We start from the raw sequence: 20,890 nt of genomic DNA, 5'->3' as shown, positions 1-20,890 counted from the left end.
ACCCCAAAAGACTGCAGAGAAAGGTGGGAGACACAGACCCCAAAAGACTGCAGAGAAAGGTGGGAGACACAGACCCCAAAAGACTGCAGAGAAAGCTGGGAGACACAGACCCCAAAAGACTGCAGAGAAAGCTGGGAGACACAGACCCCAAAAGACTGCAGAGAAAGGTGGGAGACACAGACCCCAAAAGACTGCAGAGAAAGGTGGGAGAGACAGACCCCAAAAGACTGAATAGAAAGGTGGGAGAGACAGACCCCAAAAGACTGCATAGAAAGGTGGGAGAGACAGACCACAAAAGACTGCAGAGAAAGGTGGGAGAGACAGACCCCAAAAGACTGCATAGAAAGGTGGGAGAGACAGACCCCAAAAGACTGCAGAGAAAGGTGGGAGAAACAGACCCCAAAAGACTGCAGAGAAAGGTGGGAGAGACAGACCCCAAAAGACTGCATAGAAAGGTGGGAGAAACAGACCCCAAAAGACTGCAGAGAAAGGTGGGAGAAACAGACCCCAAAAGACTGCAGAGAAAGGTGGGACAGACAGACCCCAAAAGACTGCATAGAAAGGTGGGAGAGACAGACCCCAAAAGACTGCAGAGAAAGGTGGGAGAAACAGACCCCAAAAGACTGCAGAGAAAGGTGGGAGAAACAGACCCCAAAAGACTGCAGAGAAAGGTGGGAGAAACAGACCCCAAAAGACTGCAGAGAAAGGTGGGAGAGACAGACCCCAAAAGACTGCATAGAAAGGTGGGAGAGACAGACCCCAAAAGCCTGCAGAGAAAGGTGGGAGAGACAGACCCTAAAGGACTGCAGCAGGAATTACAAAGAAAGGTGGTCCTACAAGGTACTGACTCAGGGGGGCTGAATACTAATGCTCGTCACAATGTAGAGATTTATGCTTGTAACATATTTAGTAAACATCGTATCATTTCCTTTTCTCGTCTCAGACGTTTGTTACTTTGTGTTTGTATCACAGAAAAGCCCAATAAAATACAAGAGTCCCACGGATTCGCTTCGTTTCTCTAATACATGGGTTGCGAGATTCCCCCTTTCCCCCTCGTGTGTGGGGTTCCTGCATCTCTGCTGCCCCCTTTTTGGTACACTTTCTATCATTCTTATTTTAATCGCTTGCTTTTTATTATTAGTCACTTTGTTGTCTCTGTGTATACAGATACTGACACTCATCTCGGCCTTCGTCACTCAGGACTCTCAGTTCTGATCGGACCCCTCCTCGGATGCCACTCACTCTCATCGCCATGTACTCGTCACAGGACTTGATTCGTCATGCTTTCTCTTGTGTGATCAGGGGGGGTTTTCTCCTTGTTATTAACATTGTAATAATTATGTATTTATGTAATGATTATTTTTTTTCTAGTACGGCAATGCACACAGGATGATGTTAACATTATACTAATATTGATTCGACATGTAAAATTTTGGAATTCGTGCATTTATTGATGTTTTGGATGGTGGTTCATTGGCATCCAATGGTTGGATAAACACGCAATCATTAGCAACATTTTCCAATTACTTTCCCTTATGGGGTTTATTCAACATTTTGTAATTGGGTCCGTGCAGCGCACCTTGTTTATTTTAGTGCGCTTTTTGACATCTATTGGCCATGCATTGCGCATTGCAGTGTTTACCTGTGCTCCTTCGCTGTTTTCCCCCTTCCCCATTTGGACGGATCGCGATGACAGCTTGGCGCCGGCCAGTCACATGTGTCCGCTCCACTGCGATGTGTGGTTGACAGGGACGCGTTGCTTGGGGCACACTGCGCATGCGCTGCCACCTTTTGCCGGCCTGGCTGTGCGTGTTCTGCCCATTTACTTTGGTAGGCATGATGTTGCGCCTGAGGCAAATTGCACAGGCGCCGCCATGCCTCCCGCTGATAGGGAGATCTAGGTCATGTTACGGCAGGTCCTTTTTGTATTTAGGAGACACCTTGGATTTGATTAGCCACGCCCCCTGAGGAAGCCAATACCACTTATGTGAAACGTACGTCGGGGTGCAATCAGCACAATGGGTAACTCACTACTTTGCTAAGATTATTTGATGTTATTTTCCTTGTGGGTGGTGTGGCTTAGCCTCTTCCCTTATTAAGAAATTTTCCTATATTGGCTTCTTGTGCTGAGGCTTTTCCGCCCCATTTTACATGTTACATGGTGTGCCCTCTCTTTGGGCTATCCGTTTATTATTATGTGCTCGGCTTGGTCTGTTTCTGTGCTTTGGTGGTGTATACATACTTGATGAGCAGGGAATTTCTTCCCTAACACATGTTGCTAATTCCCATTGTGGGTCACATATCGCCAGTTTTCCTGCTGTCTGACGAGCCCCAGCACTTTGTACCCAGTGATTTTTGCCGCAGGGTTACACCGGCCCTTTTTGCTCCAGGCAATGATCATTATGTTCCCATCATCCCATATACACTATGTGACTATTTTATGAAATTTGTCTTGTCCCATGTAATCTTTGCAGCATTTTGTGACTCCGTTTTCCTCCTTTTTCTCTCAATGTTCATGGGTCGGTTTGGCTTGTACGTTTATGGGTATATTCGGCACACTGGGGCTTGATAATAATAATAATCTTTATATAGCGCCAACATATTCTGCAGCACTTTACAGTTTAACAGTTTCAAAACACAAGTCATAAGTAACAATGTTGACAATACAATAATTAAAGTAAAATAAGACGAAATAAGCCGCCCCTGCTGGTGAGAGCTTACAATCTACAATGAGGTGGGGGAGGTACAGAGTACAGGTGTGTATATACAGTGGTGTATTTACAGTGAAGGTCCAGCCGTCTTGAGGGAGTGAGGGACAGAGATAGTGAATGGGCTACACACGCACACTTGCACATAAAATGACTGATTAGTGAACGTGATAGGCCGCTCTGAATATATGTGTTTTGAGGGAGCGCCTAAAACTGTGCAAATTGTGGATAGTCCTAATTTCTTGGGGTAGAGCATTCCAGGGGATTGGAGCAGCGCGGGAGAAGCCTTGGAGTCGGGAGTGGGAGGTGCGGATTAGTGCAGAGGTTAATCGAAAGTTGTTTGCAGAGCGCAGTGGTCAGCTAGGCCGATAGACGTAAATGAGGGAGGAGATGTAGGGGGTGCCGCACTGTGGAGAGCTTTGTGGGTGAGAACAAGTACTTTGAATTGGATCCTATAATGAATGGGCAGCCAATGTAAGGACTGGCGAAGAGCGGACACGTCCCGAGTACTGATTAGCCAGGTAGATGACCCTGGCCGCTGCATTCAGTATGGACTGGAGAGGGGAAAGTCGAGTAACAGGGAGGCCAATTAATAGAGTGTTGCAGTAGTCCAGGCGGGAGTGGATCAGTGCTACAGTGAGGGTTTTTGTTGTTTCCATGGTGAGAAACGGGTGGATTCTAGAGATGTTCTTTAGGTGTAGAAGGCAAGAGTGGGCAAGACATTGTATATGGGATGTGAAGGAGAGGTTGGTGTCAAACATAACGCCCAGACAGCGCGCCTGCTGTAGGGGTGTTATTATGGTGCCACCCACGGAGAGGGAAATGTCAGATTTAGGGAGGTTAGTAGACTGCGGGAGCAGAAGAAGTTCAGTTTTTGAGAGGTTAAGTTTTAGATAGAGAGCGGACATGATATTGGAGACTGCGGACAGACAGTCACTGGCGTTCTGTAGTACAGCGGGGGTAAGGTCGGGGGAAGACGTATATAGTTGTGTGTCATTAGCATAAAGATGGTACTGAAAGCCAAATCTGCTGATGGTCTGTCCAATTGGGGCCGTGTAGAGAGCGAAGAGAAGGGGGCCAAGAACTGAGCCCTGAGGAACCCCGACAGCGAGAGGAAGAGGAGATGATGTGGAGCCAGAGAACAAAACACTGAAGGAGCGGTCAGAGAGATAGGAGGAGAACCAGGAGAGAGCAGTGTCCTTAATGCCTAGTGACTGGAGCCTAGAGAGTAAGAGACGGTGGCCAACAGTGTCGAAAGCTGCAGATAGGTCGAGAAGAATGAGCAGAGAGTGGTCACCGTTACGTTTTGCTGTCAGAAGGTCACTGGTCACTTTGATGAGTGCAGTTTCAGTCGAATGTAGGGGTCGGAAGCTGGACTGTGAAGGGTCTAGAAGGGAGTGAATGGAGAGGTAACGGGTAAGGCGGGAGTAAACTAGGCGCTCCAAGAGTTTAGAGATGAAGGGGAGATTGGAGACTGGTCTGTAGTTGTTTGTGCAGGATGGGTCGAGAGCCGGTTTCTTTAGTAATGGAGTAACGATGGCGTGTTTGAAGGAGGATGGGAAAATGCCCAAGGAGAGGGAGAGATTAAAGACTGTAGTTAGGTGAGTTGTGATGACTGGAGAGAGACTGGAGGAGATGTGAGGGAATGGGGTCGGTAGTGCATGTAGTTGGGCGAGAAGAAGAGAGGAGTCTGGAGACTACTTATTCTGTGATGGGATCAAATATGGAAAGTGAGCCAGAGGAGATGCAGGAAGGGATGGGAGTCACAGCACTTGGTGGTTGGGAGCGGATTTCCTGACGGATATTATCTATTTTCTCTTGATGTTGATGTGAGTCTTTTTGGAGTATCGTTGATGTAAGTTTGTGGGTGTAACGTGACAAAATTCGGAAAACTTGCCGGGGTATGAAGATTTTTTCACGGCATTGTAACCTCTAGACATTACACCATATGTGGCAGTTATCAGCAGCGTTACCCCCTTCCGGGCTGTATATTGGGGGTGCAGTGATTGGTTACCGGTGTTTATTCCGTGCCGCGCCAGGGGCCTTATATGGAGCAGGGGGAGAGGAGAGGACGGCGGATCCTGCAGAGGCCGAACAGGGAACCTCCACACCAGCTGTGATCCCTGAATAACCAACATTCTGTAACATCTGTTTGCTGTCAGTGAATGGGAACTTTCTCATTAAAGTTTAAGCTGAAAACATCAGTTACAAATCTCTTCTCTGTAACCTGCACTGATACTTTGTGACAAACCCTCAGCACCGGATAATATGGGCAGACTTGTGATGACGATCCAGTCTGCTCACAAAGGATCATCTACAGTTGTACAGCTACTTAAAGAATAGCCACAATTCACTGACAGCAAGCAGAGATGTTAGAAGTTCTACTGACATTGAAGGAGAGCAGCTCGGGGGGACATTTTTTTTTTTTTTTTTTACACTTTTTTTTTTTGCCATTCCTGGAAAATGAATCGTGGCCACACAAAGGCCGAAAACGGCGGAGGTTTCTTCCAGATGTGCGCACTGGTTTGCTGCAGCATAACCGCACAGATAGACGCCAGCCGCAAGGAAGAGAGAAGCATCCGACCCCCAGACAGGTCCCTGCGCATGGGGACAGGAGCGGCGGCTTGATGAACGCGCCTCGTCTGCGCCGTCCTGTCCCGGGGTCGCCGCCTCCGTTGTTTTCTGCAGCATTTCTCGCTCTTCGCACTTCACAAAGCGAGAATTTATTTTTACTTTATTTCTCGCCACTTTCCAGGGAGCGCGACAATTAAACGGTTCACCGACGCCTAAACTGTAGTCAGGCAGAACAATTAATTACCGCTTCACCGCCGCGCCGTGGGTTTATAGCTAGGATGTGAGGATGCTGGATACAGGTGAAGGGATGAACGCCGGGCGCCACCGCACACAATAAACCGCCCCAAATTTGTGAACCTTATTAGATGTTAAAGGCCCAAATCTCTGCCACCGGAAGAAAATATCAGAAAATTGAAATTAATCCCTGATTCGTCTTTTTCTAACAGTCCCAGCTGCTGGGTGGTCACCATCACTGCGCCCGCTGAGGCTACACGGCCACCATCACTGCGCCCGCTGAGCTACAGGGCCACCATCACTGCGCCCGCTGAGGCTACAGGACCACCATCACTGCGCCCGCTGAGCTACAGGGTCACCATCACTGCGCCCGCTGAGGCTACAGGGCCTCCATCACTGCGCCCGCTGAGGCTACAGGGCCACCATCACTGCGCCCGCTGAGGCTACAGGGCCACCATCACTGCGCCCGCTGAGGCTACAGGGCCACCATCACTGCGCCCGCTGAGGCTACAGGGCCACCATCACTGCGCCCGCTGAGGCTACAGGGCCAACATCACTGCGCCCGCTGAGGCTACAGGGTCACCATAACTGCACCCGCTGAGCTACAGGGAAACCATCACTGCGCCCGCTGAGGCTACATGGCCACCATCACTGCGCCCGCTGAGGCTACAGGGCCACCATCACTGCGCCCACTGAGGATACAGGGCCACCATCACTGCGCCCGCTGAGCTACAGGGAAACCATCACTGCGCCCGCTGAGCTACAGGGAAACCATCACTGCGCCCGCTGAGGCTACAGGGAAACCATCACTGCGCCCGCTGAGGCTACAGGGAAACAAGATCATCAGTAATCTAGTAATTCACACACCTCCCCAACCCAGGCACAGGACTGAATGGGACTGACTGTAACAATACTAAAACTGGGTGGGACGAACCAAAAAGACACAATCATGTAGTCCATAGGTACAAAACACAATAACTTTATTGGTCATATGAACAGGTGAAGGTAGACGAGATAAAAGGTGGGAAAACAAACAGCCATGCAGTGTGGGGGGCGGGCAAGACCAAAGTAATCAGGCAATCAAAACTATTATTCTATGTACCATAATAACATCCAGATCCACTGTCAATCATGTAACACAGTAAATGCTATATATATATATATATATATATATATATATATATATATATATATATATATATATATATATATATATACACACACACACATACACACACACTGTATATACATATACACAGAGACAATAGTGCAGAATAAAAATCTGCAGCGCACCTAATAGTAGAATGTACTTGGCACATCCATATAATGATCTGGAAATGTGCTGCCGGAGCTGCCTGATGGCAATACCATGTGCCCTTAAATATTGTGGTCGAAAGATAGTATATAGATCATGGCTGCTAAATTACCTGGCAGAGCGCAGCAGTGGGATCTCCTGGTCAGCCAGCCCAACCCATATACATATATGTAATACCAAGCCCGAGGTTTAGTAATGAACAGGTGTCAGCCAGACACCCTCATTAATAAAACGGTACATAAAGAGTTAAATAAAGACACACACACACACGAAATCTGCATGAAACGCAATATCTGTTTATTATTCAAAATATAAAAAAAAAAAAAAAATACTAATAATTGTGCGGGCTCCCACATAACTTTCATAACCAGCAGGGGGAAAGCTGACAGCTGAGGGCATAAATGTTCCCAGGCTATCAATATTAGCTCACAGATGCTTAGCCTTTACTGGTTAGTTTACAGGGGAACCCCAGAAAAAAATTGACATGGGGTGCCTCTATAAAATCGAACCAGCAAAGGCTAGGCAGAGAGTTGCGGGCTGATATTAATAGCCTGTGAAGGGGCCATGGCTATTGGCACCTCCCCAGGCTAAAAGCTCTCAGCCACCCCAGAAATGGCGCATCTTATAGATTCACCAATTCTGGCACTCAGCCTCGCTCTTCCCACTTGCTCTGGAGCGGTGGCAAGTGGGGTTCATATTTGTGGGGTTGATGTCACCTTTGTATTGTCAGGTGACATCAAGCCCACAGGTTAGTAATGGAGAGGAGTCTAAAAGACACTTATCCATTACTAGTCCTATAATTTTATGGTAAATAAAGACACAGCCAGAATAAAGTCCTTTATTTGAAATAATCACACAGACTCCTTTATTGAATCTTAATTAACCATACTTACTGACCACCTAATCCCTGACTCCCTCGTCTCCTGCAACAAAAATAAAATAAACATATAATACTATCCTGTCCAACGTAATCCATTTACCAAGTGTCGAACAGTCACATCGGGAGATGTGACCACTCTACCCGGCCTCCGGTGATACACTGCGGGAGAAATTACCTCCTCTCAGTGTATCACTGCACTGCAGTGAGAGTTCACCGTAGTTCTTCAGTTCCGGTGTTCTCACTTATGGCACTACCCCTGTGGGAGAACTTTCCCACGCAGTGGTGCTGTAAGTAACAGCAGTGAGCTCGATCAGCTGATGTACCCAGTAATACACTGTGGGAATGATTACCTCCTGTCAGTTTATTACCGGCGACCGGGTAGAGAGGTCGTGACTGTTCTACAAGCGAGATCGCCGTGGGACACTCGGATTACCTGGACTACAGCAGACAGGGAGTATATGTTGATTTATTATTTTACATTATTTCTAGGAGACGAGGGCATCAGGGATTTGGTGTGTTGTGAGTATAATGGGTTTTTACTTTTATGTGAATATGTATGTAATTTTATTTTATTTTTTTAAACTGTGAGCACAGGCGCCAGCAGATGATACTACTCTCCCATCAGCGGGAGACGTAGCCCAATGGGAGAAGTAGTCTCATCAGCCCATGCCTGTTTTTTTACCGCAGGTCACCGCTGCGGGTCACAGTCAAGTGCGGAATCATGCTGACATCTGCCAGCATGATAAAGCAGCGTTGTGAGCAACAGTACCTGCGGTAGCGGCAGCACAAAGCGGTTCACACACGCACACAGCTGCACACACAGACATCCGCACACAGCGGCACACAAACACACCCGCACACAGCGGTACACACACACAGCCATCTGCACACAGCAGTACACACACAAACATCCGCACACACAGTGGTACACACAGACACCCTCACACAGCGGGACACACATGTACACACAACACCTGCAGACAAGCACATATTCTCCGCTCACACACCCTTCTCCTTCTGACATTTCCTTTTCTGCAGCATTTTTGGCAGCAAATCTGCAAACCTTTTTACACCTGCGGTTTTGCTGCGGAATTGACAGGCTCAATGGAAGTCAATGGGCGCAGAAACGCTGCAGATCAGCAAAAAGAATTGACATGCTGTGGAAAATAAAACGCTGCAAATAAGTATGGAAATATCCGCAGCATGTGCACAAAAAATCAGGAATGCCATTGATTGAGTAATCACTTGCGTTTTGGAGCATTTCAGTGTTGGAAAACTCTGCAGAAACGCAACAAATCCGCAACGCGTGCATATAGCCTCAATATTTGCACAGACCGAACACTTCTCACAGGTTTATCACAGTTGTATCCAGCCGCGACCGACCTCCGTGAGGAAAGGAGCCCGGAGACTGACACGTTACTGCACTGATACATTGTAACAAACTGTCAGCACATCATGATTCATCTCACATAAGATTAGAGGGATACACTGTAACGAAACCTCAGCATCATGAACACAAAGGGGGAAAGTATCCAGACATTTTCGACAGCTCGCTGTCTTACAAAAGTCGCATTATTTAACCCCTTGATGACGCTCCGGCGACGTTTAACAAGTGGGAGAGGTTTGTTATGCCAATAAGGTGATGGCCAAATATGGGAATCATCTGCAGACGGAGGCGCCAAATCCACCAATCGACACAATGGAGGCAGCAGCACAGCCACAAGCAAAGCGGACGACTAAGCCCCCCTCGTTATGAATCCCCCAAAAGTTTGTTAGAAAGTTGCAGGACTTTTATTGCACTTTACTGGGCTCCAGAAACGTCTCCGCTTCTCTCCTGGGATCCCACCATTGTGATTGGTCTGTAGGGAGTCACAACTGCGGCTTCGTGTCCGGGGATGAGGGGGGCGCTATAGAGAACAGCGGACATTACAGGAGGGGTCCGAAATCACAAAGAAGCTTCTGTATTCTCCACGAGCAGCGCCACCATTGTCTGTGGCCACGTCCGGTATTACTAGAGCAGCAGAGATCAGAGGATCGGACGAATCGCTTTGTCTTTATCTGCGGCTAATACTTTATAATGCGGCGATAATGGGGCCAAACACAAGAAAACGACGAGAGGACGCGGCAGAATAAACACCAATATCAGAGGCAGGGAGTTAATAAAGCCTCTAATGCTGATGTATGAGCACTGCAGGCGCGGCGCCGAGGGGAGCGGACACAAGGTGGCGCTCCAGAGCTCCGTGCACCAGAGATCTGGTCAGCGCTTCCTCCGCTCCTTTGTTTTAACTCAATAAAAGATCTGGTGAGAATCATCGGCTGCAAATGGGTCAACGCTGGTTTCTTAAAGGAGAACGACCGACAAAAAGAAAAAAGGAAAATTCCTAAACTGGCACTTACGAATCTGAGTGCGAGACGAGACTCCTTCTCCGGACATCACTGACCAAAGAGACGAAGAACTGATACATTGTAACAAATCACGACTGAGGGGTTTGTGCTGCTGCTGTTACACATATTGTCTGCACTGAAACACTGCAACAAATGCTCAGCTGTGAGGGGAATCCCTAGGCTAGACCGGCTACATAAACACAGACTGGTCATCCCACCAATCCGCTGATGGCAGGGGGCACCGCTCGGCTCTTTGGGCGGTGCCCATGATGGCGCTGCGCCACCTCCGCTAATGTAAAATACTGCGCAATACGCGGTCTACGTGAGTATTATCTAGAAGGTTCCCAGTCACTGACAGAAAGCAGAGATTGTAACAGTGGAAACAACGTATAACCCTGTGACCCTTGCATCAGATATAAATAGGCCGCTGTATCGTGGATGTGATGGATCCGCAGGTGACAGCTCGCAGAGACCCCCGTACCCGCCCCTGCCCCCGACCCTGCAGACGAGCTCCATTATTAAAGTGATTAATGCAACAGTTGCTCTTCTCTGCAATTACATCGCACAACAAAGCAGAGGTGGCTGCGGTCCAGAAACGTCAGAAACAATGTCACGAAGCCTCAAATTATAGATCTCAGCCTGCAGCTTCTCAGGACCCCGGTGATAAGCGGCACTGAGGGGGCTGCACCCGAGAGCTGGAGCACGTCCAACACAGCCATTAACTCCTCTGCTGCTGCGCAGCGCTCTGCAGACGCTGATCGCTCTGCGTGTAGGGGGGTCAGATATCTGCAGCACAGGGTATAGTGCAATGCTCTGCAGACGCTGATCGCTCTGCGTGTAGGGGGGTCAGATATCTGCAGCACAGGGTATAGTGCAATGCTCTGCAGACGCTGATCGCTCTGCGTGTAGGGGGGTCAGATATCTGCAGCACAGGGTATAGTGCAATGCTCTGCAGACGCTGATCGCTCTGCGTGTAGGGGGGTCAGATATCTGCAGCACAGGTTATAGTGCAATGCTCTGCAGACGCTGATCGCTCTGCGTGTAGGGGGGTCAGATATCTGCAGCACAGGGTATAGTGCAATGCTCTGCAGACACTGATCGCTTTGCGTAGGGAGGTCTGATATCTGCAGCACAGGGTATAGAGCAATGCTCTGCAGACACTGATCGCTCCACGTGTACTGAGGTCAGATATCTGCAGCGCAGTGTATAGTGCAATGCTCTGCAGACACTGATCGCTCCGCGTGTAGGGAGGTCACATATCTGCAGCACAGGGTATAGTGCAATGCTCTGCAGACGCTGATCGCTCCGCGTGTAGGGAGGTCACATATCTGCAGCACAGGGTATAGTGCAATGCTCTGCAGACGCTGATCGCTCTGCGTGTAGGGGGGTCAGATATCTGCAGCACAGGGTATAGTGCAATGCTCTGCAGACACTGATCGCTTTGCGTAGGGAGGTCTGATATCTGCAGCACAGGGTATAGAGCAATGCTCTGCAGACACTGATCGCTCCACGTGTACTGAGGTCAGATATCTGCAGCGCAGTGTATAGTGCAATGCTCTGCAGACACTGATCGCTCCGCGTGTAGGGAGGTCACATATCTGCAGCACAGGGTATAGTGCAATGCTCTGCAGACGCTGATCGCTCCGCGTGTAGGGAGGTCACATATCTGCAGCACAGGGTATAGTGCAATGCTCTGCAGACGCTGATCGCTCTGCGTGTAGGGGGGTCAGATATCTGCAGCACAGGGTATAGAGCAATGCTCTGCAGACGCTGATCGCTCTGCGTGTAGGGGGGTCAGATATCTGCAGCACAGGGTATAGTGCAATGCTCTGCAGACACTGATCTCTTTGCGTAGGGAGGTCTGATATCTGCAGCACAGGGTATAGTGCAATGCTCTGCAGACACTGATCGCTCCACGTGTACTGAGGTCAGATATCTGCAGCGCAGTGTATAGTGCAATGCTCTGCAGACACTGATCGCTCCGCTGTAGGGAGGTCAGATATCTGCAGCACAGGGTATAGTGCAATGCTCTGCAGACACTGATCGCTCCACGTGTACGGAAGTCAGATATCTGCAGCACAGTGTATAGTGCAATGCTCTGCAGACACTGATCGCTCCGCGTGTAGGGAGGTCAGATGTCTGCAGCACAGGGTATAGAGCAATGCTCTGCAGACACTGACAGCTCCGCGTGTAGGGAGGTCAGATATCTGCAGCACAGGGTATAGAGCAATGCTCTGCAGACACTGATCGCTCCGCGTGTAGGGAGGTCAGATGTCTGCAGCACAGGGTATAGAGCAATGCTCTGCAGACACTGACAGCTCCGCGTGTAGGGAGGTCAGATATCTGCAGCACAGGGTATAGAGCAATGCTCTGCAGACACTGATCGCTCCGCGTGTAGGGAGGTCAGATGTCTGCAGCACAGGGTATAGAGCAATGCTCTGCAGACACTGACAGCTCCGCGTGTAGGGAGGTCAGATATCTGCAGCACAGGGTATAGAGCAATGCTCTGCAGACGCTGATCGCTCCGCGTGTAGGGAGGTCAGATATCTGCAGCACAGGGTATAGAGCAATGCTCTGCAGACACTGATCGCTCCGCGTGTAGGGAGGTCAGATGTCTGCAGCACAGGGTATAGAGCAATGCTCTGCAGACACTGACAGCTCCGCGTGTAGGGAGGTCAGATGTCTGCAGCACAGGGTATAGAGCAATGCTCTGCAGACACTGACAGCTCCGCGTGTAGGGAGGTCAGATGTCTGCAGCACAGGGTATAGAGCAATGCTCTGCAGACACTGACAGCTCCGCGTGTAGGGAGGTCAGATATCTGCAGCACAGGGTATAGAGCAATGCTCTGCAGACACTGATCGCTCCGCGTGTAGGGAGGTCAGATATCTGCAGCACAGGGTATAGAGCAATGCTCTGCAGACACTGACAGCTCCACGTGTAGGGAGGTCAGATATCTGCAGCACAGGGTATAGAGCAATGCTCTGCAGACACTGATCGCTCCGCGTGTAGGGAGGTCAGATGTCTGCAGCACAGGGTATAGAGCAATGCTCTGCAGACACTGACAGCTCCGCGTGTAGGGAGGTCAGATGTCTGCAGCACAGGGTATAGAGCAATGCTCTGCAGACACTGATCGCTCCGCGTGTAGGGAGGTCAGATATCTGCAGCACAGGGTATAGAGCAATGCTCTGCAGACACTGACAGCTCCGCGTGTAGGGAGGTCAGATATCTGCAGCACAGGGTATAGAGCAATGCTCTGCAGACACTGACAGCTCCACGTGTAGGGAGGTCAGATATCTGCAGCACAGGGTATAGAGCAATGCTCTGCAGACACTGACAGCTCCACGTGTAGGGAGGTCAGATATCTGCAGCACAGGGTATAGAGCAATGCTCTGCAGACGCTGATCGCTCCGCGTGTAGGGAGGTCAGATATCTGCAGCACAGGGTATAGAGCAATGCTCTGCAGACACTGACAGCTCTGCGTGTAAAGGTCAGATATCTGCAGCACAGGGTATAGAGCAATGCTCTGCAGACACTGATCGGGGCGAGGTGTTGCTGCGGATCCTGCTGCACAGTGTGACGACACTGCTGCTGATACAGGATGTCTCACTAAGTGCATCTTTACCTCAGACTGTTAGCGCGTGATCCCATCGCCCATGTGCCATGTACAGCGCTGCCCCCAGCTGGCAGGTGCAGTACGTGGGGCCTCCCGGGTTATCCCCCTGTACAGCGATTGCCCCCCGGGGCCACCGTCACGTCAGCATTTGTCCACGGCGCCCGATTCGCTGCAGAAACTGTTACATGTTCATCAAACTCTGCACCAAACCCAGAACAATGTGTTACTGCGCGGAGTCTGGGGGCGACAGGATCAAGGAGATTCCACAGAGGGGTCCGTCAGTAACGCTGCGGCCTCCAAGACCCCTCTCCTGAGATTGGATGGAGTGTCCCTTTAAGTGCAGCCCCTGCAGGAGAAGTCCATGATAAAGAGGGTAAAGCCGCCGCTGTGATGTGTAACCGCTCATCTCCACTGTATCCGGACTACTGGGGGTCCGCCAGCTGTCCCATGTATTCGGGGGGCTCTTACCTCGGTCTTCCCCTTGCTCTGACACGATCTGCGGGTGTCTTCATCAGAACTCCACTCTGCCGCCTGAAACACACAAAATAATTGTAAACCAAAAAGTGACAACATGGAAGTCTGATAGTCTGATTATTAGGACTCCTCCATACTTTACACTGCAGGTTGTATCCAAAGAAAATATAAAAGATGAAGGTTAGAAACAAAGTAACAAATGAGAACAAAGCGTCATTCACAAGCCATAAATATCATAGAAGAACATCACACGGGGAGAAAACACAGCAGCACAAACCCCACAAGTCCATGTACCCCTGGCGGAGCACGTGGCGGTCGTGGTCCTCTCTCTGGCACGAGTATTTGGCTACAGCCAGGGGAGGCTGGGACACATTTGGTGGATGATAATGGAAGCATATCTGTGCCCAGCAGCCGCCTCCAGATGGCACGGGCAGAGGACCGGATTCCAGAACAGAGATTAAGTGAGCTGCCCGGTCACAACGGGCGGATGGGAAGAGAACAGGGCAGCCCACATTACTATCCACCCCCCCCAACACTGCCTTCCCCATAGAGAACAGGGCAGCCCCCATTACTATCCGCCCCCCACACTGCCTTCCCCATAGAGAACAGGGCAGCCCCCATTACTATCCGCCCCCTACACTGCCTTCCCCATAGAGAACAGGGCAGCCCCCATTACTATCCGCCCCCCACACTGCCTTCCCCATAGAGAACAGGGCAGCCCCCATTACTATCCGCCCCCCACACTGCCTTCCCCATAGAGAACAGGGCAGCTCCCATTACTATCCGCCCCCCACACTGCCTTCCCCATAGAGAACAGGGCAGCCCCCATTACTATCCGCCCCCCACACTGCCTTCCCCATAGAGAACAGGGCAGCCCCCATTACTATCCGCCCCGCACACTGCCTTCCCCATAGAGAACAGGGCTGCCCCCATTACTATCCGCCCCCCACACTGCCTTCCAAATAGAGAACAGGCCAGCCCCCATTACTATCCGCCCCCCACACTGCCTTCCAAATAGAGAACAGGCCAGCCCCCATTACTATCCGCCCACCACACTGCCTTCCCCATAGAGAACAGGGCAGCTCCCATTACTATCCGCCCCCCCACACTGCCTTCCCCATAGAGAACAGGGCAGCCCCCATTACTATCCGCCCACCACACTGCCTTCCCCATAGAGAACAGGGCAGCTCCCATTACTATGCGCCCCCCCACACTGCCTTCCCCATAGAGAACAGGGCAGCCCCCATTACTATCCGCCCCCCACACTGCCTTCCCCATAGAGAACAGGGCAGCTCCCATTACTATCCGCCCCCCACACTGCCTTCCCCATAGAGAACAGGGCAGCCCCCATTACTATCCGCCCCCCACACTGCCTTCCCCATAGAGAACAGGGAAGCCCCCATTACTATCCGCCCCCCACACTGCCTTCCCCATAGAGAACAGGGAAGCCCCCATTACTATCCGCCCCCCACAGTGCCTTCCCCATAGAGAACAGGGCAGCCCCCATTACTATCCGCCCCGCACACTGCCTTCCCCATAGAGAACAGGGCAGCTCCCATTACTATCCGCCCCCCCACACTGCCTTCCCCATAGAGAACAGGGCAGCCCCCATTACTATCCGCCCCCCACACTGCCTTCCCCATAGAGAACAGGGCAGCTCCCATTACTATCCGCCCCCCACACTGCCTTCCCCATAGAGAACAGGGCAGCTCCCATTACTATCCGCCCCCCACACTGCCTTCCCCATAGAGAACAGGGCAGCCCCCATTACTATCCGCCCCCCACACTGCCTTCCCCATAGAGAACAGGGAAGCCCCCATTACTATCCGCCCCCCACACTGCCTTCCCCATAGAGAACAGGGAAGCCCCCATTACTATCCGCCCCCCACAGTGCCTTCCCCATAGAGAACAGGGCAGCCCCCATTACTATCCGCCCCGCACACTGCCTTCCCCATAGAGAACAGGGCAGCTCCCATTACTATCCGCCCCCCCACACTGCCTTCCCCATAGAGAACAGGGCAGCCCCCATTACTATCCGCCCCCCACACTGCCTTCCCCATAGAGAACAGGGCAGCTCCCATTACTATCCGCCCCCCACACTGCCTTCCCCATAGAGAACAGGGCAGCCCCCATTACTATCTGCCCCCCACACTGCCTTCCCCATTCCATCTGTATCCATCAGTAGTAAACCCCTGAGGATCAGACAGTAAGAGGTTAATGGCATCATTGTAGTTTAGGGGCCATAATTCCCACACCCAAATTATGAAATCACAAACACCGCAGACCCCAAAGCAGAGACCCCTGATCATTGCAAAGAAAAGGTCCTGCCCTAAAGAAACGTTGGGGGGAAATTATCCACAAAATGTGGGCAGCAGTGATTCACCACGCCATCGAAAAGTCAAAGTCTGGGAAGATTCCCGCCGTCACTGACAACACGACCGACTCCTGAAAAGGCAGAAAATCTAAAAAACGCAAGAGAAAAGACCAAAAATAATGAGCAGAAACATCCGGGCCTGGAGTCTATTACTAGAGTCTCATCCCTGGAAACCCGGCCCCCGCTGCAGCTGTGCCCGGTCCCCCACTAGAAGCGGGGGGCACCCGAATGTGCAAAGCTGCTGTGCCCACCGGCAATACAAGAAGATAGATAGATAGATAAATAGATAGGTGATAGATAAAAGATAGATAATATAGATAGAGATAATATATAGATAGATAGATAAGATAGATAGATAAATAGATAGATAAATAGATAGATGATAGATAGATAAAAGATAGATAATATAGAGATAATATATAGATAGATAGATAATATAGATAGATAAGATATATAGATAAGATAGATAGATAGATAGATAGATAAAGGAGGGATGGGCACATTTTCTTTTTAGAGGGCAGCTCTATTATTGAGGGATGAAACCTCTGAGTTCCCATATAATAAAGGAGGAATGTGAATAGAAATGAGAGAAGAAACCGATGGACAGTATAGTCCTCACACAATATAACAACATGAGAGACACAGGAACTCCAGAGCTGAACTCCGACTTCAGCTGCAGTGAGTCAGTGCGCTCTGCTGCCCCCAGTGGTATCAGGATCCAGAGCTGCAGATTTGGATTAAAAAAAACAAACAAACCATGAAATCCCATTTATGGGGCTGACTGTTCACATTATCTATGGCGCGATCCTGTCCACGGCTCCGGCTCCTATTGTGTTACACAAACCTCGTGCTCTTTGCCATTCCCGGGATGTCAACCCCTAGTTTGTGATGTCGTAGATGGACTTCACATCTTACATCCTGCTCAGGCAATCTGTGCGATCACCCGGCTGCAGAGCGCTCCGCACTGATCTGACAGGTATTCCAGGTGAGGGGCGGCGGGGTCCGCAGTTAAGACGTGCCCCAGCCTGCCGTCACTAGACATCACTCAGGAGACGAGTATGAAAAGCCGCCATCTCATTACCTGACCACCGATGACTCCATGTACCGAGTCACAACCAAAAATGTCGGCACAGTAATAATTATCAATATTCTACAAAGTCTCATCACCCCCGAAACCAATCATAAAAGACACAACCGGGAACAGAAAAAAGGTCTACATCACTGCATGGTTATATGTCACCGGCATCCGACCCACACATGTGACTGTGACCAACATACAAGAACTGACAGGAATCACTCCAGGTGTGCGAGACCGCAAACATTCCCCAATGCACACAGAAGAGCAACCACTATAATACTGCCCCTATGTACAAGAACATAACTACTATAATACTGCCCCTATACACAAGAACATAACTACTATAATACTGCCCCTATACACAAGAACATAACTACTATAATACTGCCCCTATGTACAAGAACATAACTACTATAATACTGCCCCTATGTACAAGAACATAACTACTATAATACTGCCCCTATACACAAGAACATAACTACTATAATACTGCCCCTATACACAAGAACATAACTACTATAATACTGCCCCTATGTACAGGAATATAACTACTATAATACTGCCCCTATGTACAAGAACATAGCTACTATAATACTGCCCCTATGTACAAGAACATAACTACTATAATACTGCCCCTATGTACAAGAATATAACTACTATAATACTGCCCCTATATACAAGAATATAATTACTATAATACTGCCCCTATGTACAAGAATATAACTACTATAATACTGCCCCCTATGTACAAGAATTACTATAATACTGCCCCCTATGTACAAGAATATAACTACTATAATACTGCCCCTATATACAAGAATATAACTACTATAATACTGCCCCCTATGTACAAGAATATAATTACTATAATACTGCCCCCTATGTACAAGAATATAACTACTATAATACTGCCCCTATATACAAGAATATAACTACTATAATACTGCTCCTATATACAAGAATATAACTACTATAATACTGCCCCTATATACAAGAATATAACTACTATAATACTGCCCCTATATACAAGAATATAACTACTATAATACTGCCCCTATATACAAGAATATAACTACTATAATACTGCCCCTATGTACAAGAATATAACTACTATAATACTGCCCCCTATGTACAAGAATATAACTACTATAATACTGCTCCTATATACAAGAATATAACTACTATAATACTGCCCCTATATACAAGAATATAACTACTATCTATAATGCTGCCCCTATATACAAGAATATAACTACTATAATACTGCCCCTATATACAAGAATATAACTACTATAATACTGCCCCTATATACAAGAATATAACTACTATAATACTGCTCCTATATACAAGAAAATAACTACTATAATACTGCCCCTATATACAAGAATATAACTACTATAATACTGCCCCCTATGTACAAGAATATAACTACTATAATACTGCCCCTATGTACAAGAATATAACTACTATAATACTGCCCCCTATGTACAAGAATATAACTACTATAATACTGCCCCTATGTACAAGAATATAACTACTATAATACTGCCCCCTATGTACAAGAATATAACTACTATAATACTGCCCCTATATACAAGAATATAACTACTATAATACTGCCCCTATATACAAGAATATAACTACTATAATACTGCCCCTATATACAAGAATATAACTACTATAATACTGCCCCCTATGTACAAGAATATAACTACTATAATACTGCCCCCTATGTACAAGAATATAACTACTATAATACTGCCCCTATGTACAAGAATATAACTACTATAATACTGCCCCCTATGTGCAAGAATATAACTACTATAATACTGCCCCTATATACAAGAATATAACTACTATAATACTGCCCCCTATGTACAAGAATATAACTACTATAATACTGCCCCTATATACAAGAATATAACTACTATAATACTGCCCCTATATACAAGAATATAACTACTATAATACTGCCCCTATATACAAGAATATAACTACTATAATACTGCCCCTATATACAAGAATATAACTACTATAATATTGCCCCTATATACAAGAATATAACTACTATAATACTGCCCCCTATGTACAAGAATATAACTACTATAATACTGCCCCCTATGTACAAGAATATAACTACTATAATACTGCCCCTATATACAAGAATATAACTACTATAATACTGCCCCCTATGTACAAGAATATAACTACTATAATACTGCCCCTATATACAAGAATATAACTACTATAATACAGCCCCTATATACAAGAATATAACTACTATAATACTGCCCCTATATACAAGAATATAACTACTATAATACTGCCCCCTATGTACAAGAATATAACTACTATAATACTGCTCCTATATACAAGAATATAACTACTATAATACTGCCCCTATATACAAGAATATAACTACTATCTATAATGCTGCCCCTATATACAAGAATATAACTACTATAATACTGCCCCTATATACAAGAATATAACTACTATAATACTGCCCCTATATACAAGAATATAACTACTATAATACTGCTCCTATATACAAGAAAATAACTACTATAATACTGCCCCTATATACAAGAATATAACTACTATAATACTGCCCCCTATGTACAAGAATATAACTACTATAATACTGCCCCTATGTACAAGAATATAACTACTATAATACTGCCCCCTATGTACAAGAATATAACTACTATAATACTGCCCCTATGTACAAGAATATAACTACTATAATACTGCCCCCTATGTACAAGAATATAACTACTATAATACTGCCCCTATATACAAGAATATAACTACTATAATACTGCCCCTATATACAAGAATATAACTACTATAATACTGCCCCTATATACAAGAATATAACTACTATAATACTGCCCCCTATGTACAAGAATATAACTACTATAATACTGCCCCCTATGTACAAGAATATAACTACTATAATACTGCCCCTATGTACAAGAATATAACTACTATAATACTGCCCCCTATGTGCAAGAATATAACTACTATAATACTGCCCCTATATACAAGAATATAACTACTATAATACTGCCCCTATGTACAAGAATATAACTACTATAATACTGCCCCTATATACAAGAATATAACTACTATAATACTGCCCCTATATACAAGAATATAACTACTATAATACTGCCCCTATATACAAGAATATAACTACTATAATACTGCCCCTATATACAAGAATATAACTACTATAATATTGCCCCTAT

General features: G+C 47.5%; 1 protein-coding gene across 5 annotated transcripts in view; it reads right to left on the bottom strand.

The window, feature by feature from the left end:
- The window catches only part of SEMA5B (semaphorin 5B), a 241,460-nt gene that overhangs the window by 88,084 nt on the left and 132,486 nt on the right, over positions 1-20,890 (bottom strand). For all 5 annotated transcript variants that reach the window (XM_073545278.1, XM_073545282.1, XM_073545279.1 and 2 more), the window contains one exon: positions 14,179-14,241. In XM_073545278.1, the coding sequence (XP_073401379.1) occupies positions 14,179-14,241 (63 nt within the window). The remainder of the gene's footprint in view (positions 1-14,178; positions 14,242-20,890) is intronic.

This window comes from Dendrobates tinctorius, unplaced genomic scaffold (genome assembly GCF_039654945.1).
Source record: "Dendrobates tinctorius isolate UK_male_01 unplaced genomic scaffold, ASM3965494v1 ptg000143l, whole genome shotgun sequence".
Classification (NCBI taxonomy): domain Eukaryota; kingdom Metazoa; phylum Chordata; class Amphibia; order Anura; family Dendrobatidae; genus Dendrobates; species Dendrobates tinctorius.
The sequence above is the reverse complement of the archived record's forward strand: the minus strand, read 5'-3'. Positions and strand labels throughout refer to the sequence as shown.